The 26,354-nt window shown below is 40.1% G+C and overlaps 1 protein-coding gene across 1 annotated transcript in view; it reads right to left on the bottom strand.

The window, feature by feature from the left end:
- Nucleotides 1-23,855, bottom strand: part of LOC124555192 (protein sarah) — a 45,955-nt gene extending 22,100 nt beyond the window's left edge. Inside the window, exons 1-3 of the mRNA XM_047129037.1 lie at nucleotides 23,641-23,855; nucleotides 23,106-23,392; nucleotides 14,778-14,951 (exon numbers count right to left, since the gene is read on the bottom strand). Of these exons, the coding sequence (XP_046984993.1) occupies nucleotides 14,778-14,951; nucleotides 23,106-23,366 (435 nt within the window). The 5' untranslated portion in view covers nucleotides 23,367-23,392; nucleotides 23,641-23,855. The remainder of the gene's footprint in view (nucleotides 1-14,777; nucleotides 14,952-23,105; nucleotides 23,393-23,640) is intronic.
- Between the last annotated feature and the right edge of the window lie 2,499 nt (nucleotides 23,856-26,354).

Below are 26,354 nucleotides of genomic sequence, written 5' to 3'. Positions count from 1 at the left end.
CGCAGCTGAGGTTTTCAGTTACTCATCATTTATTTTGGGACTGTGTTGTTTGAAATTAAGAACTAAGCCAAATTGTGATCAACTAGAATGAACACTTGTGACCACTTTCCACTGAGCCGTACAAGCATAGGCTGAAAGGTGGCATGAGAGTTCACCACCGAGGACAATTTTGCTGCAATGATAAAATCTATTATTTGTATGTGTTCACAATACGGCTATCTTTTCATAGTAAGAGCTCTCCACCATTCAACTCTTGAGGCAACAACTGGTGGAGTACATCTAGTGCACCTAAGTCTCTAATGACAGAAATGGATGAGGGAGTTGGCTGAGCAACCCACCGACACTGAGGGTTCAGTAACTAGAGTTGCGTACAATAACGCAGGAAAGATAAGAGCAAATGTTTTAATTATTGCACTTACAAAAATAGCAATGTGTGTCGACTAAAGTGCAGCCATAGCTTCCTTTGCACTTTTACGAGTTAGCTTCCTCTGCACTTTTACGAGTTATGTATTCCTTTCTATTGAGACTGCAGCTCTGTAACACAGCTGTGTATGGTGATTTCAAAGGAGCCTCTTAAGGGGCGCAAATTGGTCATTGTTTGCAATTATATTTTATACATAATTACACTAGTCCACTGGATTTAGTCTTGCACTGAAGATAATCACTCTGTGATTGAAATTGATATGCAATAATAAAAAAAGTTTCAAATTTATACAACCAATGCTAAAGTTTCTCTTGTTTTCCATACTTGCTGTGTCGTCATGGTGCACAAACCTCCTAATAGAATCCAATCTAAAAAATTAAAAATGTGAAAATGTGTGCCTGACCAGGACCCTGCTACTTATCACTAGCAGTTGCCTTAACCGTGAGACTATCAGAGTACCACTCAAGCCCTGACCCAAACTTTCACTGTCACACATGTTCTGTAATAGATTGGTATGCTGAAAAAAATTAGTAATTGGTTGCCGGAACACACTGTTACAAATAATAATACTGTAAGAAATTGATATGGAGTTGACTGAAAAGTTGGCACAGAAAAGCTTTAAGAGATACAGAAATACTTGCAATTGCATATATTTACAGACAATCTTAGAAGGAAGGCTTTGTAGTAAGTCTACAAATCAAGTAACTTACATATAAAATATTTCTACAATGCTTCATGATCTTCTTTGACAGTTCTTTTCCTTTGTACTATCATATGCTGAACTACTGCACTAATAAAAAACTTGTTTGGAAAACTAATGGCATTAAATATAACACATACGAAGAAACAAGAACTGTTTCATAATGAGGAAGACAGTTACAAACTGCTGGTAGAAATATTTTTTACTTTTGTTATTTTCACATTGTGGCCAGTGGTATCATATTTTGAAGTAGCTTTGCATTAATGAAGAAATAAGCAGTTTTAGACAGTGCTCCTGAACATGTTAATTTGGATTGGCTTTGGTTTAGGCTGCTGCAACATACAACCCTCACTTCACAGACAACCTGCAATTTCAAACTTAGAACTGAGCCCATTAGTCATCTGACAGAGTTCTTCTCCATTGCCTTTATGAGTTTTAGACTGTTTCCTGCATCAGAATGGTCTCTGCACATTTTACTTGAAAAATTTGCCCAAGACTGCACCTCAAAACTGAGATTGTCTGTATTCCATGTATATACTGCAATTCTGTAGTGGTTTTGGCATTGCTGAATGCCACTAGCAGCAGTTGGCACTGCAGCAGATGTTACATCTGCAGCAGGTACAGTACTTGTCTCTCTCTCTCTCTCTCTCTCTCTCTCTCTCTCTCTCTCTCTCTCTCTCTCTCTCACACACACACACACACACACACACACACACACACACACTTCACACACTTTTCAGGCACCTTATTGAATTAAATCTTTCAGTTTTCCTTTCTTGCTTTCCTCTGAATATGCTGAGTTTATTAAATAAGTTAAATCCTTTGGTCAAGCAGAATTCTTTCTGCTTTTTACACATACATAACAATCTTTGCACAGTTAACGAGTAAGTCTTACGTGGTGGCCACTCAACTACAATTCAGTCAGCAGAAGGAGCCAGGATCATACCCATTACAGTGTGAATTGCTTAGCTACAGACTGTAGTCAATGCAAATGTGTGTTCCAATGAGGAATGTCAATGCAACTGACCTGCACTTACAGGGCAACACAGACATTGTGACTTTCCTCATGAACGAGTAGCCAACACAAGAGCTCATTAGAAAGTCAAGATACCTCACAATGCACTGTGGCAGGCGCCACACGATTACACAGTTCTCTACAAGTTTTTTTTAGCATAACATCATTCTGGTTATTCCACTTTGCCCTCCAACTGCCTTTTCCCCATCACCTCAGCAATGAATTCTGCTGCAAATGACAGCAATCTTCCCTAACTGCTTTCTGACATAGGCTATTTGTGATTGATCACACCAAAACATAATGCAGGTATTACCGCAAAACGTGCCATCTGCTTAGCATATGTCACAATAGCACTACCCAACACTGTTTCCTCCATTGGCACAACAACGGTAAACACCACTGCAACTATGTAGATCCCATAAATTGACAAGTTGAATAGATCAGTTATTTATGTGCATATGAACTTCTTTCTTATCCTGTTTCTAGTGGCCACAGGTGTGTCAGCCTCCTTAATAAATTAGACATTCTACACTGTCCAGCCACATTAATGTGAAAACCTATCAAAAGCCTGACTAACCACCTTTTGCAGTATGGACTGCTGTGAGATATGCAGGAAGAGTGTCAGTGAGGTTCTGGAAGAAACCGACAGGGGTGTGAAGCCATGCTGACACCAGTGCTGTGTCCAGTTGCGCTAGATTTCTTGGGTGAAGATCTGTGGCTTGAACAGCCTGAGCAAGGTGGTCCCACAGATTATCAGTCGAATTTAAGTCTAGAGAGTTTAGTGGAGACGTGTAGAGTAATCTCACCCTGGTGCTATTCAAATTAAAAACATACATCGTGAGCTGTGTGACACACTACATTACCCTGCTGATAGATGCCATTGTGCCAAGGAAAAACAAAATGCTTGAAGGGGTGGACATGGCCCACAAGGATAAAGGCATACTTGTGTTGATCCATTGTGCCTTGCAGAATGGAGAGATCACCCACGGAATGCTACAAAAACATTACACAGACCATAACACTCTCTCCTCCAGCCTGGATCTTTCTGATGATTGTTGCAGGATGTTTGCTTGCAGTCCAATGGAGCATAAAATGTGATTCATCTGAAAAGGTCACCTGTTGCAACTCCGTGGATGTCCAGTTGTGGTACTGGCATGCAAATTTCACCCTTTGTCTCTGTGAACAGCAGTCAGCGTGGGTGCATAAATCAGGTGCCTGCTGCTGACACCTATAAGCAACACCGTATGCTGAACAGTCGTTGATGGCCCCTTGGTTCATCTGGGCAGTCAGTCACTCAACAGTGGCACGTCTATTCACCCACACACATCTCTGCAGCTATTGTTTACCCTTGTCAACTGTGGCCTGTGGCGCACCACAGCCCCATTGGTGCCACTTTCGGACAGCGCCATTTTTCCACAGTATACTTTAACTGTGGCAGCCTGCGAACAGTTCACAAACTTAGCCATTTCAGAAAATGCTTCCACCCTCAGGCAAAGCCAATGATGACGTTCTTTTGGATGTCAGATAAATATGCTCTGCTTCTGAAATATGACAACTGCAGTATTTTTTGGTCTCCCCCCACTGTGTAATGGTACTTGAATTACGTAACCTTTACGGCAGCTCACCTGAACCTCTCGATACCAGTAATATTCTACTATGCTTCTGTTAAGTAGTTGACATATTTCTGAGACAACATTCAGATTTGATTTCATTAATGTAGAGGTACTTTGATACATCAATATGTTTATATTGCAATGATATTATTCTTATGTGTATTCTTTCTTTTGTCACTATGATCTTTGTCGTACTTGTAACTCTGATTTTTGGGCGCGTAAGCGATTATTTTAGTTAGTTAGGTCGGACCTTGAGAAAGTCCAGTCTTGAACGTCATGTGGGAAAGACGCATAATATAGTCAGCTTATAAAATGTGAACTTTAACAGTGAGGAAGATGTTTTCAAGTATGTTTTGTATTGTGAAGTGATGTTTTGTGTGTTATGTGATATTGCAACAAAAGCAGTAAAAAGGAAGTGTAACTTAAATTCAGAGTGCTGATTATTTTTTTACATCAGCATTGTGCTAACTTTGAAAGGTTTAATCTTAAAGAATGGTTTGTGAAGCGCATCTACAAAACTTTTGAATATAGCAGAATAAAACCTAGGCCTCTTTTCATTCGAGCTTGGAATCATCACCACCTAGATTTTCGAAGATTGAGCCATGATTTTACAACGAGACCAGCGCGGGAAACACGAAAAGATGAGTGCCTAGTTTATTCATTATTACATGAAATGACTTTATTAACTGTGCTCTAATGACACCTGCCACATAATAACTTTGTTGTTGCCCAGAAATGCAGTATTTAGCAGTGTGAGCAACACTACAATCATTATTAAATTTTGACCTTTGTTGTGGTAGGGTTGTTAGAACTGCCAGTGATGCACCCTGCTGTCAGTCCGTGGTTATTGCATTAATGTTTAACATAGGTGGTGGTCACATTAATGTGACTGGACCGTGTATATTTGCTGTGGTTTTACAGTGCTTAAACCAGTGCAAAGGTGTTTACGAAGTTACAGAGTGCAGAAAATTCCTAAAAAGGGGGGCAGATGATGGAAATGTCATATGAAGAGGTTGCACATGTACTATCATCTCATGTCCAATATCAGAACTGATTTTATTGTATTTACGGCTTGCCACTTCTCAATATGTGAACAGGTTATTTTTTTTATCCCACTTGTGCTCCTGAGGACTGCACCAGTTGCCACCAGTGTCTAACATATGGTGGCTCACCTGCTGCCATCACCATCATAGCCTCACAATTTCTGGACTTGGCCTGCATCACACCACAGGCTCTCCTCGATCCCTTTGATCTTCCATTCACTTCTTGAAATGGAATGCAACTTGGGTACACCACTACTACCATCTCTCTCAACATATTCCCAACTAAGGCCATCCTGCTGCATCACCATCCCCCACACCTCTGCTGCAGGACATTAATGTGCAGTACAAGTCAGTACTTACACCAGATAAAATGTACATAGGCAACCAGGCTGCTACATTATATTCTCCACCTCCAAACAGCACTACACCCCAGCTGCAGCATTTCCACCTGTAACTGTCATTTGGGGGTTAATGTTACATCTCTGATAGACTCTGAAGAAGAAACATCAATTGGTACCCTGGAGATGCCGCTAACCTGCAAATTACAGTCAATGCTGTGACAGCAATGTACTACATGGCAGATATGCAACTGATGGACTAGATGTCATGAACGTGTAGCACAGTTCCATGTAAGAAGACGCTGCAGCAACAAAGAATGGCCGCACTCAGGTACTTGGTATTATGTCAAAAACCTTCCAGTCTGTGCTCCTCACGACATTGTTAATTTGGAAGTTCTTTGGTGTTTGATTTTGGAATGGATTGTGCTCAATTCATGGATAACCAGAGTTCCAGACTTGGACTGAAGTGCCTTAGCTACTGAAGAAAGTTCCTTTCCATTTACGATGACTTAGGTAGCTCATAACTGTTTCCTGGACCAGTAACTTTTTTCTGTGTTTGCAATAAGCACAACAAATTCGAATGAGATGGCATTTCAACATAAGACATTCCCCTGATGAACGTAAGCCAAATGTACAAACTACTTCCGAATATCAAAATTAACCATCACAAGGCACAGGTGGTCAAGAAAATTTAGACCTGACACAGTAAGAAAACAGTACAATGACTTCTAAGAATTCTTATTCAATGACACAACTACTGAAAGTGACCTCGGGCAATATGCATACTTGGCAGCAATGTACTATTACTGTATCCAGATGATACTTATGTTCCAAGTTGGAGAGAGTCTTAAAAGAAATTTTTGATAGCTGGTTCATCGGTCGTACTATTTACCACATTATAATGGCACACACGTTCTAAACGATGAAAATTTTGAACAGATATACTGAGCACTGCTCTTAATAAAACTGATGTAGTATCACACAATGCTCCTTACTAAACTCTAGTCGCAGATCCAAAGAGTGGTAGTGTGAGCATTACTCAGCTGGAAGAAAGACATTGTAAGAACAGAAACATAATGTCCTTCATGTATCCAGCTCTGGTTAACATTCCTTCAACAAACATTACAACTTTATGATAATTGTTTCACTAGGAAGCCTGGAGTTGGTTCCACATACTGCTACTCGATGCACTTCAGTAGTTGCTGCTCTCCTGTTCAACACAGCACTTGCAAACCATCACTGATGCCGAGAATTTTGTCTCATTGCTAAACGTAATTTTGCATATTTCATCTCCACATCATGATGATTGAGTGGAAGTTTAGCAAGCAGCATTATGCCTTACACCTAAGCTTTCAATAAGCCATTCTTGACTGTTCTAGTTGACACACTGGGTATTGCATAGGTAGCTCTGATTTGTACAATGATTGCTTTCTGTTTAGTGACGACCACTCCCATGATATGGTAAAACGAGTGCAAATATGGGTTTCTGCTGGATAATCGGCTTAAAAATCTTTTTTTCACCAGCACAAACGCCTTTTCAGTGATGTAATGAGGCAAAAAATGGAGAAATACTGAAAACAGCCTATCTCAAGGACTTAGACAATAGAGCTGCAAACAGAGGAGGATGGAGGAAGAGGGGGAAAAACTGTCAGAAGCATTCAGGGATCTCACTGAGCAGAAAGACAGAACTTTCCTACTTCAAAACTAGTGAAGAATAAGGTTTCTTCTTTACATCTGTATAACCAAGAAGTGAACAAGAAATCACCAGTAATACGAGCTGCTTCACAATTGTAACTGACATTGCCACACCTGGGTGAATTCATTAAGATTTGTGGCTCCTCTACCAAACAGCTCTCATACACAGTGAAACAAGTTACTCAGCAGTAATATGTTATTCCAAAAGGAGATCTATCACTGCCCATCAAGGATCTTGCCCCATCTGGTAGACATTACACAAGTTACACTGGAGCGAACTGGACAACATACGGAACAGGAGGCTACTCACTCTGTAGCACAAGTCTATAGTGGGAATTTAAATGCAAAACTGCAGACACACATGACGGTAAAGTGTCATCCCAGAAGAAGAAGAATGAGACTGACAGGTAATACCTCACAGCCCAAGCATTGGGGTTACTGGATTTAAATGCTCCCAATTTTAAGGCCACAACTTTATTGTACTGTCACATGTATCTCTCTTATGAAATGTTCTCTTTTTTCCACCACATATTACCAATGAAGAGACTACTCTTAGTCCTTTAGCACAGTAATTGTGAATGACCACTCAAAATTTTATGGATTACCTGCAACATCTCCATCAGAAGCTCGAGACACTACTTCCACTGCCAAATGGAGCTGCGCATTTGCACGCGAAGACTGCCACTATCGGCCACTGAGGGGGTGCGACTGTCATGTGAAATACATAGGATGTATAAAAGAAGTACAAGAAACACCTCTCTTTTATCCCCCTCCTGGCCAGAATCACAGTGGGATGAAGGGGCAGGGGCCACCACCACACAGAACAACTTTCATTAAATTCAATATAATGGGATAAATAAAAGACCTACTCATCAAGTGGCAGCAGGATAAAATAGATATAGAAGTTAAGGAAATGCGTAAGCTTCTGAAGCGAGTGGCTCCTTCTGGCAGAAGGGCTGAAGGAGAAGGAAGAGAGATGAACAAAAAAGAGTTATGGAAAAGTTGCTTAGAATCCCGAGTAAGGGGAGATGGACCAGACAGAACGAGAAGGAAAGGCAGATTGTTTGGGACTGCTGCCATAATATGGCAAGTAGATTTTTTTTTACCTATTCACTTATAGTATATTGTTATGAAATTTTCCCCAGCAATAGGGTTTAGCATTAAATGTCCATTTCCAACAAATACACTAAAAAAGAGACCAAGGTTTAAAGTGCTGCCAGCGCCAATACTAAAGTTTGAAAGCGTGCTTACTCGAGATTTTCTAGTTTTACCTGTTACAACTGCTAGGTACAACATTCAACAATCACACCAATAGCCTGTCTCCACAAAATTAGTACCAAATTAACACAGTACAGTACAAATACTGAGGATTTTGAGTTGCAGGTTGTCATGAACAGAGTTTAATACTGTCTTCTTTTGCAATATGGCATCAGCTCAAATGCAATCCACTTTAGCCAAACCTTGGAAAGACTATCTCATATATTAATGATGTTACAGTGTTCCTAATGTCTCTTATATGACTGCAGGTTTTGATGGCCAGTGTTTGCATTATTGCTGATATTTGTGTTATTGGCATAAGGCCGTGCTTGAAGGCATAATTCTCTACCTAATGTTTCATCTCCCAATGCTGGAGACATCATCAGAGGCTAACAACTCAAAGCAGTTACAGCCTGAAACAAGCTGAGCAAGCTGAACTGTGTATATGTATCCATGCAATGGTTGGTTTGTGACATCAGCCTGCTCCCTAAGACCGTGAAGTTGCAATGGGATATGTTATGGAGCTTGTAGTGTGGAAAAGCTAGTGCTGTTTGTTTTATTTATCACTAAGACCCACAGCTTATGTAATTTGTTTCTATTTTTAACTAAGGTCACAAGCACCCACATCAGAACCTTAGAACACTAACACAACAAAGGAGTTCAAAACGACGACACATTAATAAGCCCAAGTGATAGGAGGAAAGAGAACTACAAACAAGGACTTCGTCTTGGAGAAAGGCTCATAAAATACGCTGTTGAGGCAATGGAGGTGGTGGTATGTTCCTATGGGACCAAACTGCTGAGGTCATCGGTCCCTAGGCTTACACACTACTTAATCTAACTTAAATAAACTTACTTACACACACACACACACACACACACACACACACACACACACCCCGTAACAAGGTGCTGCACACAGCACAGCTACCCCGTGTGGTGAGAAAACAGATGTTCCAAACTAAAGATTAAATGTCTTTCATCATATTGCTACAATGGATAAACAGTAGAAGATGGGCGACAGCCCACACGTCATTTGCTAAAACAGCCAATAACTTGGACAGTAAACATACATTTGATTGCAGATGGTTAGAAAAAGGGGATTTGGTCAGGAAATGGTGAAGCGTCAAAGGTTGATGACAATGCACACAAAGTGGTGGGGTATCAACACTTACCAAATGGCGATGGCTAAAATGACAGGCCCAATACGCAACATAGCTAAACTGGTGATCTCATGGACAGAGGGCCACGAATAGGTAGACCAAGCTACTGGGAGAGATTTAATTTCCCAAAGCTCATTTCCATGAAGGGAAGACCAATAGTGATGCCAAAGTGACACCACCTACTGACAGACAGCAACATGGAGATCATCAGAAGGAGCGAAGAACTAGTGGCCCAAGATAGGATAACTCCAGCCATGGTCACAGTGTCAACAGCCTCGCTTCCTGTCAGACATGACCAGGAGCCCACATAAACATCACAGTGGCTCCCTCAAGAGTGAGCAAGTGGAATCTTTCTTGGATCCACTGCACTAATGGATGGACTGCACATAGCACCAGAGGCTCCGAAGGGCACAGAGAAACGGAGCAGGTGATGCAATTGAAAAGCCTGAGTCCCTGTGTGTACTGCAGGGTCTGATACAGGGCGAAGAGCTCTTCTGTAAATACTGAGTAGTGTTCCTGAAGCTGATACTGAAAATGGGTCAGTGCTAATGATGAAGGCACACCCGCCACCACGGTCAGCCCGAGAGCCATTAGTTTACACAGAGGTACTATCACTAAGTTCCTTGTTAAGGTCAAGAAACTTCCAGCGATAGGTCGAATCTGGAACAGTTTCTTTAGGACATGAATTAAGTGCAAGGTGAACAAGGACCGCCGCAAATAGCCAAAGTGGTGAAGGGTTCACACCTATCAGGAAAGTGACAGGTAGTGTCACGTTAAGCTGCCAGAGCAATAACCAAAAGTGAACTCCAAGAGGTAACAGAGTAGAGGGTATGTCCCATAATGGTGGTCAAAGGAGTCGTCGAACAAGGAGGCACAGGATAGGTGTCCGGGCATAGCAGACAAATGGTAGGCGTATCTGCTAAGTAGAACATCACGCCAGTATGACAGCAGTAGATCGGCAGCGTCTGCACAGAGACTCTCAACCGGGCTAGTGTAAAAGGTATCAGTGGCCAAACGGATTTCACGATGGTGGATTGTATTTAGACAGCATGAGATGGACATACATGCAGATGCACAAGCGAAACACCCATAGTCTAGTTTCGAATGGACATGGGATCGGTACAAACTGCACCACCAGAAATTCATACAAACGCTTTTGTCAGTGGAAAAGTGAAAGCCACAGTCAACGCTCTGTGAGTAAACATGACCAGACATCGCTGAAGAAGCTGCTCAAGGAGACAAGTCCACGGAGAACTGCAACAGACAGAAAAATTGTTGAGAAAAAGGGAGCCAGACATGCCCAGCTTGAGACAGGCCACAATAGGGTTAATAGCTATAGCAAAGAGGACGATGCTCAGGACAGAGCCCCGAGACATCCCATTTTCCTGGATAAAGGTGTCTGACAAGGCAGAATCCACACGGACCTTGAAAACTCGGTCTTTTAAAAATTCCTGTAGTAAAGCCACCAGTTGGCCTTAGTGAGCTGCCATCTGCATGTGCATGTAGGTGGGGTAGGAATCAGCAAACGGATCAAACATAGGCCGTGTCGGAGAGAACGGACCAGTCAAGATGATGGGCAAACTGGGCTGCGCAGAACGGGAGGTCCAAATGGGAATGTGTGTGCGTGGAGTCTGAAAGGAACATGGATGCTTCCATGTTAAGGCAGATGAAGTTGAGTTGATTGAAAAGATCAGCTAAGAGGGCATTTCTTTGACACATTCTGGAACAGCCCCACAGGGGATCGTGTGCATTAAAGTCACCGAGCACCAGAGAAGTGTGGGAGTTGACCAATAAGCTGGAGAAAGTCTGCCCTGGAGGGATGTAGATGTTATAAAGAGAAAATGTGAAGCGAGGAAGGAAAATGCGGACTGCAACAGCTTTCAGCCGGGTATTCAGTGAGATGGTTTGACTATGAACATCATCCTGGATGAGTAGCACGACACCCCCAAGAGATGGCATGCCATCCTCGGAAGGAAGGTCAAAGTGGACTGGAAAGAAATGTGAGAGGTCAAAGCTGTTGCATGGATGCGATTTTGTTTCCTGGAGGCAGAAAACAAGTGGGCACTGCAGTTCCAAGAGCAGCCATAATTCCTTCTTATTGGATCTAGTGCTGTGAACATTCCACTGGAGGAGTGGCATGACGGGGAAAGGGGAGGAGGCAAAATAGAAGGGTTGACACCTCAATGGTTGGTGAGTGCCAGCCTTTGAAGACTCACTGCTACAAGGCATACAGAATGGAGGATCCCGTTCCATGACATCTATAAAGGCATCGGCAGTCTTTCTAGGTCACCCTGAGGATTACAGGGTAGAAAAACAGTTGGTGGTATGCACCGGCAAAATGGAAATCGGCCAGGTGAGAGTATCACATGGCGACACCTTCAAAAAGGCTCAATGAGTTGGCAATGGAAAATACCATTTGCCTTTGTTTGATTTCTTGGAGCCTTTGCAAATAGTAGAGGAAAACTCAGATGTTTGTTAGCTGGGAGGATGTAAAAAGTCTTCACAGGAGTATTCCTTCTCTCCTTTGTGGCCTGCTGGTGGTGTAGCAGGTGATTTCACTTCCAGAGGCAAAGATTTGGTGGCTTGTAGCACAGCTGGAGGAGGAGGAGGAGGAGGAGGAGGAGACAGGGATGCTACCATGACACTTTGCAATTTTACAACCATGGTGCTGAATTTGAGGTCGCAAGCTGTGTCCTTCGTGGTGCAAAGTGTAGCAAGAGCAGTACTAAGTGCCAGATGGTAAAACTCAGGGCTTTTTAACTAGCCAACAACTTGTGAGCGTCAGGGTAAGGCAATTTTTCCTTCATTCGAATCTCATCAATGGCCTGCTCATCAAGCTACATGGGACATTCCCAGGATGAGACTGCATGGCCGCCATTGCAATTGATACAGCAGGGAGAAGCAGGCGCGCAATCGCCATTATGAGCATTCCAACCAAAAATAACACTTTTTCTGTGCTTTGGCGGGAAATTTGAGTGTGGTTGTAGTGTTGACAGTGGTAGCAGTGCATCGGTTTTGGAAGGTACAGTCGGGCCGTGGTGACTTCATAGCCTGCTTTGATCTTTGATGGAAGCACTATCCTGCCAAACATGAGAAAAAGAGTGCATGTGGGAGCTAAGGTTGAATAAACTTTGTTCATTACCTGATGGACTGCAGTGATGCCCTGATCAGAGAGGTAAGTTTGGGTTTCTGCCTCAGTCAGACCATCGAGCAGCCTAGTGTAAATAACACCATGTGAAGAATTCAGGATTCGATGGGCCTCAACACAAGCAGGATAGCCATGGAGGAGTGGAGTTGCAAGCAGCTGTTGGGGTTGAGAATCACAATTCGTCTCCAAAAGCAAAGTGTCATTATATAAACAAGAGTAGGATTTCACAAAGTCAGCAATTGCATCAACACCTTTCTGAATTATAAACAGATTAACCATAGAAAAGGACTGACCTCCTCCATTAAGTGATAACATGAGGACATAGACTGAGATAGTGAATCCTCCACAATTGGCAGTGCCTTTGATGGCTTGCACATTCAAACTGGGTTCCCCTCAGAGGAGAGGCTCACCTGCCTTAGGTGATTGTTTATACCTCGACACACACCTCCCAAACTTTTGACAACTGGAAATTTGGGAACGTGACAGCTCAGGCCATCACCCCTCCCTGGGCCTAGCCTGTACCAGGGGGTACATCCGAACCCTACCTGTCAACCTGGGGCTGGGGATTATGCATTACACAGTCACCTGTTACGTGGTAGACATGTTGGCCAGCCTTCAGGAGTGCACAGGGAGGAAGAAGAAAAAAAAGAGGAATTTCAAACAACAAAGTGGAGGAAAGATAGGAGATGGGGAAAAAGTGTGGAGACTGTTCTGATGTCAGGCTATTGAAAATGCAGAACACATCCCCAAAAATATTCCAGAAACATTCTCTGAGGGAGGGGAAAAAGAATAGCAGGAGGACAGACATACAGCATGGGATGGAAAAGATGATGCAAAGGATGTGGTCCCATGGTAGCGAAGCATGAACTCATCAACGAGTGGTGAGCCCCCTAGGGGGGTGGATTGTCTAATTTCAATCCTCCTCCTGTCCTATTGAAGTTGTGCTTTTGAATTTATATGGTCTCTCCATACATCTTAGCATACTAACAATTAGATCTTGCTAAAACCACAGCATCAGAGAAACAATTTTGGTGGTTCCCTAGCCCCAATGTATAATCTGTTACTACTGATTTATCTGTCTTGTCCAGGTGACAGCTGCTCACATTAATGCTTCCTTATGTAGTTCCTACATACACTTGGCCAGAAGGACAAGGCCTTCTCTCTCTCATTTTCCTATCGTCCGAGTATCCCATCCATGTATGGTTGCATTTCAAACAAATGCTTCTGTGATCCATTTTTTTATTTCAAACTGATGTTTCTGCTGGTGAGTAAGTTCTTTTGTAATTTAAATGTAATTTTCATGAGCTGTGTTCTGCTTATAATTTCTTTCTGGCTCCTACCATCCCTTGTGATCCTGCTTCACAAACAGGTAAATTCCTTTACCACTTCTAACTGCTCTCTTGCAATCTCACTCTTAGAGGTTCATATTCTTCAGTACTGCATACTATCACTTTAGTCTTGCTGTAATTTATTGTCGTACCATACCAGTTACACACAATCCTTTAATTGTGCTGGGGGCCTTTTCTAGACTGGATCAGTACAAACTAAAGAAATGTTATATAAAATGAGCTTCACTTTTCAGGTACAACTGGGCTTTCTGTTCTGTTGCACTGCAGTCAAAATCATATTATTATTCTTTAGTTTCCAGCTTTCCAACAACAGCTATTTATAACCTATAAAATATTAAACGAATTTTTGTTTCGAACCACTTGGTTTGAGGGGCAACCACAGCTGTGACGATACATTTCAAATGATGAAAACTGAAACAGATGTGACAAAATGATTTATTAATGATGACTTGTTTCATGATATTATAATCATACCTTCAGGTAACTGCTGACATAAGAACAGGTTTGTTACCTGAAGATGTGAATATAATGTCACATAACTAGTTGTAATTGGTAAGTCAGTTTGATGCAGCTGTTGTGGTTTCAATCATCTGAAATGTTATTGTTTATCTTTGATGTTTTGGAACTCATTCTTTCCTGTACACATCCACACAGTAATAAACTAATCAAAAATTGATTAGCTCAACATTTTGTGTGTGATGTACTTGTTAAGAATAGCATTCCAAATGACTAACCTTATGAAAAGAATGTGTGTCACAGGTCAAAACATGTACGGTCAAACATGGTACCAAGCATAATTAGTTGAATAGTCAGTTTAAAAGTTACGTTTGCAACATTATATATATAAAAAAAACACAGTATACTTGCTGCAGAAACAGAAGAAAATTTTCATTCTATACACAACAGTAGTCAAGCATCTGTGGTCAAAATAGAATTACTAAACTGTTTTCCTCCCCCAGGAATAAAAAGTAACTTGAGATACACACACATAGGACCACTCACTTTAAATGTATGGCAGTGAAAGGTAGTTACCTGGGCAAAATAACAGTTTATGACAGTTTCTCCAAACTGTGTCTGGTGCAACTGTATTCTGGCCTTTGCAGCAGCTGCAGGACAGTTATAATTTACCCTCAGTCTTCGGAAGCTTCGAAAATACTGAAATGAAATTGGCTCCCCAAACTGACGGAAGAGGTTTTCTAATTCTTTCTGCAACAATGATGAAAATGAAGGAACATCAGTCAACACCAGTTGGTAATTTTTAATTCTGCACATAAACAAGTACTGTAGGCAACACTAAAATTACATTAAAATTTATTTAGAATTATTATTCTAGCAGTCAGTCCCTGACATAGCTCTTGCAGGCATCTAGTAAAGAAATTTAAGCACATGATTTCGATCTACTAAACAAGCTTTCACTTTTATTAAAAGGAAGCTAATTAGCTACTCTACCAAAAGCCTGGAGTACAGCATACCATTTTGAGTGTATAGATTGGCAGTACTTGAAGTTGTGTGTCCTGAAGAGAAGTACTGGCCAGTAATTCTGTCTCTCTATGAACTGAATTTTCCCTTCACATGTTACAGATTAACGTAAAAAAAGTTCTCATGCTAATTATCTAGACATTTCATGTAGTTTACATGTAATTTTGGTACTATTATTTATGCACTGTTACTTATGAACAGCAGATTACAGATTAATACTAGAATATAAGTTGGCTCTCTTTCTCTACCTGTGCTTTCAAGAGACTTGGTCTTAGATGCAGTGATTCCAGTCTCCAAAAATCACATGGTGGTCTCTGATATTTACTTCAACTGAGATGGGGAAGAAGGAAACTTGACAATAACTGAAAATATTCACATTTTGAGATAATGAGATGAAACTGAAAATGATGAGTCAAAAGTCTGAGAAAGTCCTTTCTTGGCACACCTAATTGAGCTTTTCACTTAGCTATTTTTCAATATATGGAATTAAAAAGATTGTGTAACTAAAGGCAGAAATCAAATTAATAATTTAAAATTTCCAGATGGAAATGAAACATGAGACAAAAAGTTGAAAAAATAACAGGAGATTAAAGTTTGCAAAGAAGAATGTTCCTCATTTTATTTGCATGTCACCAATTTAGTCATCTATTCTTCCTCTCTGTTCAAGGTTGTTTTGGGGGGGGGGGGGGGGGGAAGACGCCATTGAACGACACCATTTTCATCTCTCAAATTATTGCTCAAAGTATATGCTGAAGTGTCGAAAACCAGAACTGTTCTAAGATATTGGTGCAATGATTAAGAATCAAATAAATCTTGTCGGCCATTCCACAGAATTAAATTTCACAACCTAGCATTTCTCACTAAATTCAGAAATCTGTAAGGAATTTGTCAATTAAATGGGAAGAAAACTTATTCATGAAGTACTCCAGCCTTCCCACTGCTGCATACAGGCCACCTACATGCTTCACAGTCTTTGGAAGTATTCATCCATGTTCTCACACATTTTATAATTTCCATTATGTTGTCATATAAAAATACTTTCAATCATAAGCATGAAATGATAGTTTAGATATATGTGAAATAACGATGCAAATATTTACGGCAAATTTTCTATTGTGATATACTGACAACAGATTTTCTTTTGTTTTTGTCTTGATAAAACTCTTACATAATATTGTTCTTTATTAAATCTTTAAGTCTCATTTCAAACAAAATATATGAAACAAATATTCTTGACCTCCAAAGATCATATACCGGCTGAAAAAAATATGGCTGAAATACAACTTTAATATTTCTAACAACAAAACAAAAATAATGGCATTCTGGGCAAAATATTTAAGCCTTCCCCACAGCATTATCTATGTTATCATTCCAACTTAAATTGTTCATAATTGTAATTTCTACGTATTTAGTCGAATTGATAGCCTTATTGTGTAATCAAAATTTAATGGATTTATTTTATGCTAATGTGGGTGACCTCAAATTTCTCTTTATTGAGAACAATTGCCACTTTTTGCACCATTCAGATATCATGCCTAAGTCATTTTGCAAATTATGATAGCATCATTTGCACACAATCTAATTAATGACTCCAGAACAAATGTTTTTAAGAATAGTTTACAAAGGATGACCTGGGATGAAATTTGTAATGAACCCAAGTGCTGCCATAAAATTCAATTAATTCCACAATAAATTCATACCTTTCCTCATAAACTAATCAGAAAGGACATTAGAGAGACATGTAAAAAAAAACCATGGATCACTATATGGATTAAAGTATCTTGTGCAACGAGAAGAGGGAAGAGGGCCATACCATTGGCAAGAACAAGTAGAGATCCTGCAGTAGTTGCATACAACAAAAATTACTCAAAATTACTGAGAAAAGTTGCTAAAAATCAAAGAACATACAAATAGTGTCAGAAATCAGTAATTACAACAATCGACCTAGGGCTATATGTAACATAGTGAAATGAGAGAGAGAACAACCAGTCACAGAACAAGATAATATCACTACTGAACTGAACAGTTCAAGAGAAAAATCACAGCAGTATGTCGATAAAGCAACTCTCATAAAATTCAATTACATGAACATATCACCAACTTTTTCTGAAATTAAGAAAATTATACATTCTCTCAAAAATAAAAGCTCATCTGGGCTTGATGATGTTTCCAACAGAATACTATTGATTTGTTCCCAAATAATAAGCCCTGTCTCATCCAAAATATGTAATGCATCACAAACACAAGGAAATTTTTCCCTGACAGTTTGAAATACAGCATTGCTAAAGCCCTCTGTAAGAAAGGTGATAGAACAGATGTCAGTAACTAATGACCTGACTTACACTACTGACATTTTCCAAAGTTTTTGAGAAGGTGATGTATTCCTGAATAATATCTAACTTGAGAAACATAAATATCCTCAGCATATCACAGTTTGTATTTCAGAAGAACTGCTCCGCTGAAAATGCCATTTACATGTTCACTCATCCAATTTTACAAGCATTAAATAACAAAATAGCACGAGTTGGTATTTTTGTGCCCTATCCAAGGTGTTTGATTGTGTGAATCACAATATTCCTAGATAAACTGAAGTTTTATGGGACTGGTGGTACAGCCAACCAGTGGATAATGTCAGATCTAACCAAAATAATGCAGAAAGTCATACGTAATAATTCAACCAATGTAGTCTGGGGACATTCTGCTGGGGAGAAATCACATCTGGGGTTCCCACAGGCTTGATCTTAGGTCTCCTATTGTTCCTCATATGTATAAACCATCTTCCACCTAACATACAACAAGCAGAATTAGTTCTTTTTGCTCATGACAGTAGTATTGTAATCATCCCAAACATACATACAGAAGAAATGATAAACAATGCCCTTGATAGTACTATTGACGTCTTTTCTGCAGATGGTCACAACCTCAGTTTTCAAATGGTACAATATTCAGTTCTACACATCTAGGGGTATTACACCAATAGTATGTGTAACACATAGTGAGGAAATAAAATAGGGCGGAAACTTCAAAATTCTTAGTAGAACTGTAATTTTACATTGTCTATGGATGAATAAATAAATAAATATTTTCATTCAATACTGTCATATGGAATAATGGTCTGAGCTAACTATTTAAGAATAAAAGTCTTCATTGCATGTGAGCAGTATGAAAGGAAAAACATCAAAAAGCTTAAATGATAGTACATGGCCAGTCAATCCCACACAACCATCATCTGTTCATTGGTTCAAGAAACATAGATCAGAATGATTCTGGCCATTAAACCTGTGTTATAACAGTAACATTTGTTGCAGAATCGTCACTCTCCCAATGGAAATACATTACTGACATTGTTACAGGTATTACAAGGTCCATTCAAGCTTCTCAATGCAATTCACGGTTTATTCACTAGGTGAATGTGCTGTGAACATCCAACAATGGTTCTTGCAATTATCAATGCTATGAAACTATTATCTGTTCTTCACACTGATCTCGTAACCTAAAACTTTCATATCCGAATTCACTGCCTACTTGTCACAAAACCATAAGCTTCTATACTTCCTTTTAAATACTCTACCAACACTCAAAATGTAAATGGTGCTACTATAAAGAACAAACTACAGACTCATTAGCGGCCAAGAATTACACAGGCTGAACAAAGATGGAAACATTGTGCACCCCTGACAAGATGTCAGATGTACATGAATTATTATTAAATGTGAGGGTCCATTCTTTAATGCAGTTCACATAATATATGGAAAACATTAAACAGGACAGTCACATCTGAAACTAATGATATGAACTTCCTTATTGCTTTTATGATTATCTACAATCTACATTCAAAATGATCCTCGCAGAGTTTTTCAGGAACTGATGAAGCCCTCTTGTTAGGGACTGTAGTAAGCTGCTTCATTGCGAGTATTTAATTGTTGCTTTATCCCTACCAGGAAGTCACAGAAAATGCTTCTTATCACAGCTGACATATTAATTTTATTTAATTCTGAAGAACAGCTGCACCCATTGCTATGGGGAAACTACTGCTTACTATTTGTTCACTTGCAAAGTCTCATCTTAAACAGGTTTGACTACTCTCTACAAACAGTGAGATTACAAGAACTCAATTACAACCATGTAGGAAAACAAAGCGTTACTGTGGCTGAAATGTCATTTCACCATCTATCAAAGTCACCTGTTACATTTTCCCACAGTTGAATAAGTTATTGAAATGTCAATTGCCCTCACTACATCAAGCTTACAAGTGTGAATTACTCAGAGCTTTCATACAGGCAGTCTCTAGAACAACTGGAATTTATCGATCTGCCATTTGTCAGATAGTGTGCGTGTATACTGATGGAAGTATTCATGTTAGTGCCCAATCTTCTATTTAAAATTCCCATAAGTTTCATGAAGGCATATACAAGCTTAATCATGAGTACCAGTCTGAAGACAAAATGAGAAAGAAAATCAGACAGACACCACAAAATTCAAACTCTTTTGGACAAGTATTTACGAATATCTACATTCAGTTATTGACCAAAACACAGGCTGAAGCACCACAATAAACAAAGAAGTGTATCATCTTTGTAGGTTATTCGAGACCAAGTACAACAATGAGTACAGAAATAAAGCTCATCCTTTTACAGAGGGACTAATAATGAAATCGCAAAAAAACTGGATGAGGCTCGTACCAGCTCCTCTCAAATGAGAATTCAGTGCCACAACCACTGTGAGTGTGTGTTGTGTTGAAACACTGCAGAAGCTAATGACAGGTATGTGTAAACCGATATCTAAATCGCAGCTCACAACCACAAGCAAATGAAAAGTCCTATTTCAGTAAAAAAGAAAAAAAAGCCCTAATTGATTAACCACCTAAACAGCTGCAAAAGGCATATAATTATGTTTTTGATGCTGTTTGCCTTTGTTTCCATGAGAAGTGAAGTACTCAATATCCATCAGGCTGTTTCTGTAATGATGGAAGAAACATCCAGAGATGACTGAAGGATAAAGGTAACACATGAATTACCGTATGATGGAAATCTCTGGACTATATTTAAGGAAAATTATCAAAGTTGTACCTCTCAGCTTTGCAGGCAAGACAAAGTCAACACTTTGAGCTGTTAAGTATTCCAAAACCTTTTGATCTGCGACAAAATCGTATGCACATGGGACATGGTAGTAGGAATGATCATTATTGGTGGTAGTTTCTCTTCACACTTTACACGCATTATGTAGACTACTTTTCACATGATTCAATAAGAAAAAAGTTGGTGGAGACTATTCATTCATTTGTATATGATATTTTTTAAGTCCCAGCCTAAAGGGGAGCCTTCAAGGGATGAGGAACAGCTGAGTCAAATACACTGTTCATTCAAAGAGATAAACACCAATTCAGTTTAGACAAGGATTACGGGTTAAAGAACTATTCTAACAGTTGCCTCAAGTTATTTAAGTTAACAATGGAAACCTAAACCAGGATAACACAAATCAGATTAGAGACTTTGAAATGAAAGTCTAGCATTTTTTAATTAAAACATCTACATTTCTTAAGGAGTATGACCACCACATCTATCTTTCAGAGTAAGTCTGGCAAGGATGCTCTAGCACTGTGTGGATTCCATTATAATGAACATTACAAGGTTACATTTGGTGTTCCTTGGAAATGAGCACCAAATTCTAGTTAACTGGGGTGGAACAAAAAACATGATCCTGTTAATTAATCCTTTACTATATAAGTCTGCAGACTTTCATGGCCATTGACACAGAAATTAAAATCTTCTGGATTGTTAGGCCGCATATAAAAAGTGTCCTAACAACCGAGAAGATTTTAAATTCAATCCTTTACTATGTCCACAAAGTAATCTTATCTTTGTCAGCAACTCTCCACGATGTTGACACTTTTGCCTAAATAAACAGATATAGGACTACTTTAATCATCCAAAAGGCTTCACAAGAGAAACAATTGGGAGCATGAAATTTAGGCTTGTTCGTACATCACTGTAAACCAGAGCAGGTGAAAACGTTCAATAAAAACATGAGGTCCAAAATCTGACTTTCCCTGCAGCCACAGCGTAGCTCTTACGATAGCAGAATTCAATATCCACACCAACCGACATTAAACTGATCAAGCGCCCATTTACTTACTCAATAAAGCATCGTCATTTCAGAGACACCTATCCTATTTTCCTCCATTTCATTGTTATTGTCAGAAGTGACTAATTTACTACAAACTTTAAAGCCTGGAAAATGGTACACTCTTGATGCCCCCTATTCACATCATACACTCTGGCTTTGAAACAAATTTTCTAGACATTCTGACATTGTCAGTACTGTAAGCAGGAAGGAAGGCACTCAATCACAGACAGATTTCATTATGTCCTCTATCGACATGTTTATTGGTAGTTATCCATGCAATTACCCAGTTTACTATTGAGGGACCTGATCACATCCTGAGTGGTTTAAAAATTCTTTTCCTTTCCATAAAAAGTAATCAGAATTGTCTAAACTACTGTCCCTTTATTGCTGCTGAAATGACAAATGAGCAATGAGAATGTTATCAAAAACCGATTTCTGAATTATACTGCAGTTCAGAACATAAATCCCTTAGCAGCACATTACTTTAATGACCAGCAATGATATGCCGATTACACAATTCAGTCCAAATTCTAAACTGCATGTGACCTAAATTTAAATAATATACAGATATCACAATCAACTAATTCAGGATAAGAGAAACATGTGGAGTTGTTAAGAAAATATATTTTTAAAGCGCACTAAAATATCCACAAACTTAATCAATAGGTCATATAACAAAACCAAGAGTAAATGTTTGGCAAGGTCACAGCAGGCCATACACTTATGATAAGAGCAATTTTCCTGTATTTCAAATCAAAGTTGTGAACATTGGGTAGTTTTTGCAAGTTTATTTATAGCAAACTACTTTGTTGTCACAATAAATATTTCTTATTATACCTACATCGAGCACTCTAGAAAATAATGCTATTTTACTGTTACATGCAGCATGACTGCTGGCAACTGTTTCTTTTAACTGTCTGGTTGATGTAAAAAGAAAAAAAAGGGGGAGAATTCAACATAAAATTAAGCTCTACAGCCTATGAAAAAGGAAAAAACCTAAATGATCTGACAAAGTAGTAACTAATGTTATTCTGTAAGTCAGTTTCATTTACATACATATAAAAGATCAGCATTGTGGTTGCAATTAGAGCTGAACAATATAGCATTTCATTAACTTTAAACAACTGAATGATAAACTTGCCACTTACAACACAAACTCTGAAAGTAAAAACCATGAACACTTAATCAGTAACAGCTGCAGAAAATACAACAGCGTTACCAGGTGCAGTGCTCTATATTTAAAAGCAAAGGATACTTTAACAATACCTTCCAGAACTAAAGGAATAACAGTAAATATATTCCATCACCCTTACAATTATGCACCAAGGGCGTAGACTAATAAGCATTTTAAGAGATTTTGATCAAGTTGCATAAAATCAAAACACAGGCTCCAAAGTCAACGCCACCAGGATTCTACTGAATAAATATTATATCAAATTTATGGGCAGGCACACAATAGTGGAGTACATTCAGGAATTTTGTCAGGAAAAACAAAACTGGTGGGTGCACAAGCAAAATAATACTGTACATTACCAGCTACTGTTTAATACATGCTCAATGTGTTTTGGAATACCAGGAGTCAACATGTATTTTAACAACATAATAAAAACAATGTAACTGCAGGACTTTACATAAACACACTACACATAATACACGCATTCACTGAATACAGTTTTAAAATATTCCTCCTGTTGACATGCACGAACAAAATAGACAACATAACAAAAACAACTTAACAGATATTTTTATTTATACTTTTCTCTCGTCGTTTTTGAAGAGTGAGCTCTCCAAATTAGTGACAATCAAGGAGGTTGGCAGATCTTCGTCGTGAATGAGGTCCTCCAACGACCGCTCACCATCTGGATTTTGATGTCTCATGTCGCAGTTCAATTCTAATTCCGTGTAGTTTGGGTGGACGTTCGGAAGTCCATCCACTTCGTTTATAATAATGTTGTTTTCGTCATTGGACATAGGCTCATCTGAATCAACAGCCATACGACCTTCTTGCTCTTCCATTTCAGAGTTCTTGAGTACAGATGCAACTGTAACAGAATGAAACAGATTATCTACAGTAAATATTTCGAATATACTAACTGCTAGTAAACCAAGTACGAAATTTTGCTAACGTATACGCCACTTATGTTTACAAATCAGTATCGTCGAGTTTAGACAGCTGTCTTAATTGTTCATCGAGTAACAACTATGACCTGCATAAAAACGCTGAGTTCTAAGCATGGCAACAACTTGTGTTTCAGCTGTAATCAGAAGCCGTCATTCCATTTATACTCACGTCGCTGCTGTGTAAACTAACGAAACGCTGATTTACCCGAAGTCAGGCCGTAATTCTCAAACTGCACGATACATGACGCATCATGAAGGATTTCGCAACTCGCAGCACCTACATTTCAACACTTGGGCCTTTAAATTATACGAACTGTTCAATGATACAACGCAGAGTAACTTCGCACTGCCGCAACTATCGTGCACACGGCACACCTCCAACTGTAAGACTGTCAGGCAGCACAGCAGTTGGCCCAAGCATGTGTGACACCGAGCTGTAGCTCAGCGCCGTGGGCGGTGCTGCTGGAACTACTCAGTGGCGCGCAGTTCGAATAGACTTTCTGCTGTGACGAAGCAGTTTCCAGCTACCCGAACCGTTGTAGCAACGAGAATTCCGGTAACACTCTCTTAGTGCGCTGCCAAGCTACTGGGAGCCCTGCAAGTTAATCAAATCTATCACCTCTGTTTCTTATTGGATGTTTTACAGACTACATCTACATCGATACTCCGCAATCCGCCGTACTGCGCGTGGGGAAGGGTACCCCGTACCACTACTAGCCATTTCTTTCCCTGTTCCACATGCAAACAGAACGAGGGAAAAACGACTGTCTATATACCTTCGTATGAGCCTTAATTTCTTGTATCTTATCTTCGTCCTCCTTACGCGCTATGTATATTGGAGGCAGTAGAATCGTTCTGAGGTCAGCTTTAGATGCTGGTTCTCTAAATTTTCTCAGTAGTGTTCCTCGAAAAGAATGTCGCCTTCCCTCCACAGATTTCCATTTTAGTTCCCGAAGCATCCCCGTAATACTTGAGTGTTGTTCGAATCTACCGGTCACGAATCTAGCAGCCCACCTCGGAATTGCTTCGATGTCTTCCTTCAATCCGACTTGGCACAGATGCCAAACACTCGAGCAGTACTCAAGAATAGGTCGCACTAGCGTCCTATATGCGGTCTCATTTACAGATGAACGACGCTTTCCCAGAATTCTACCAATAATCCGAAGCCGACCTTTCGCCTTCCCTACCACAATCGTCACATGCTCGTTCCATATCGTATCGTTTTGCAACGTTACGCCCAGACATTTTAATGTGACTATGTCAAGCGGGACACTACTAATGCTGCATCCGAACATTACGGGTTTGTTTTTCCTACTCATCAGCAATAACTCACATTTTTCTACATTTAGAGCTAGCTGCCATTCATCACCCCAACTAGAAATTTTATCTAAGTCATCTGGTATTCTCCTACAGTCACTCAACTTCGACGCCTTACCGTTCACCACAGCATCATCAGCAAACAATCGCAGATTGCTGCCCACCCTGTCCGCCACATCATTTATGTATACAGGGTGTTACAAAAAGGTACGGCCAAACTTTCAGGAAACATTCCTCACACACAAATAAAGAAAAGATGTTATGTGGACATGTGTCCGGAAACGCTTAATTTCCATGTTAGAGCTCATTTTAGTTTCGTCAGTATGTATTGTACTTCCTCTATTCATCGCCAGTTGGCCCAATTGAAGGAAGGTAATGTTGACTTCGGTGCTTGTGTTGACATGCGACTCATTGCTCTACAGTACTAGCATCAAGCACATCAGTACGTAGCAGCAACAGGTTAGTGTTCATCACGAACGTGGTTTTGCAGTCAGTGCAATGTTTACAAATGCGGAGTTGGCAGATGCCCATTTGATGTGTGGATTAGCACGGGGCAATAGCCGTGGCGCGGTACGTTTGTATAGAGACAGATTTCCAGAACGAAGGTGTCCCGACAGGAAGACGTTCGAAGGAATTGGTCGGCGTCTTAGGGAGCACGGAACATTCCAGCCTATGACTCGCGACTGGGGAAGACCTAGAACGACGAGGACACCCGCAATGGACGAGGCAATTCTTCGTGCAGTTGACGATAACCCTAATGTCAGCGTCAGAGAAGTTGCTGCTGTACAAGGTAACGTTGACCACGTCACTCTATGGAGAGTGCTACGGGAGAACCAGTTGTTTCCGTACCATGTACAGCGTGTGCAGGCACTATCAGCAGCTGATTGGCCTCCACGGGTACACTTCTGCGAATGGTTCATACAACAATGTGTCAATCGTCATTTCAGTGCAAATGTTCCCTTTACGGATGAGGCTTCATTCCAACGTGATCTGATTGTAAATTTTCACAATCATATGTGTGGGCTGACGAGAATCCGCACGCAATTGTGCAATCACGTCATCAACACAGATTTTCTGTGAACGTTTGGGCAGGCATTGTCGGTGATGTCTTGATTGGGCCGCATGTTCTTCCACCTACGCTCAATGGAGCACGTTATCGTGATTTCATACGGGATACTATACCTGTCCTGCTAGAACATGTGCCTTTACAAGTACGAGATAACATGTGGTTCATGCACGATGGAGCTTCTGCACGTTTCAGTCGAAGTGTTCGTACGGTTCTCAACAATAGATTCGGTGACCAATGGATTGGTAGAGGCGGACCAATTCCATGGCCTCCACGCTCTCCTGACCTCAACCCTCTTGACTTTCATTTAAGGGGGCATTTGAAAGCTCTTGCCTACGCAACCCAGGTACCAAATGTAGAGACTCTTCGTGCTCGTATTGTGGACGGCTGTGATACAATACGCCATTCTCCAGGGCTGCATCAGCGCATCAGGGATTCCATGCGACGGAGGGTGGATGCACGTATCCTCGCTAACGGAGGACATTTTGAACATTTCCTGT

This window comes from Schistocerca americana, chromosome X (assembly GCF_021461395.2).
Source record: "Schistocerca americana isolate TAMUIC-IGC-003095 chromosome X, iqSchAmer2.1, whole genome shotgun sequence".
NCBI lineage: Eukaryota > Metazoa > Arthropoda > Insecta > Orthoptera > Acrididae > Schistocerca > Schistocerca americana.
This window is presented reverse-complemented; position numbering and strand designations above follow the sequence as displayed.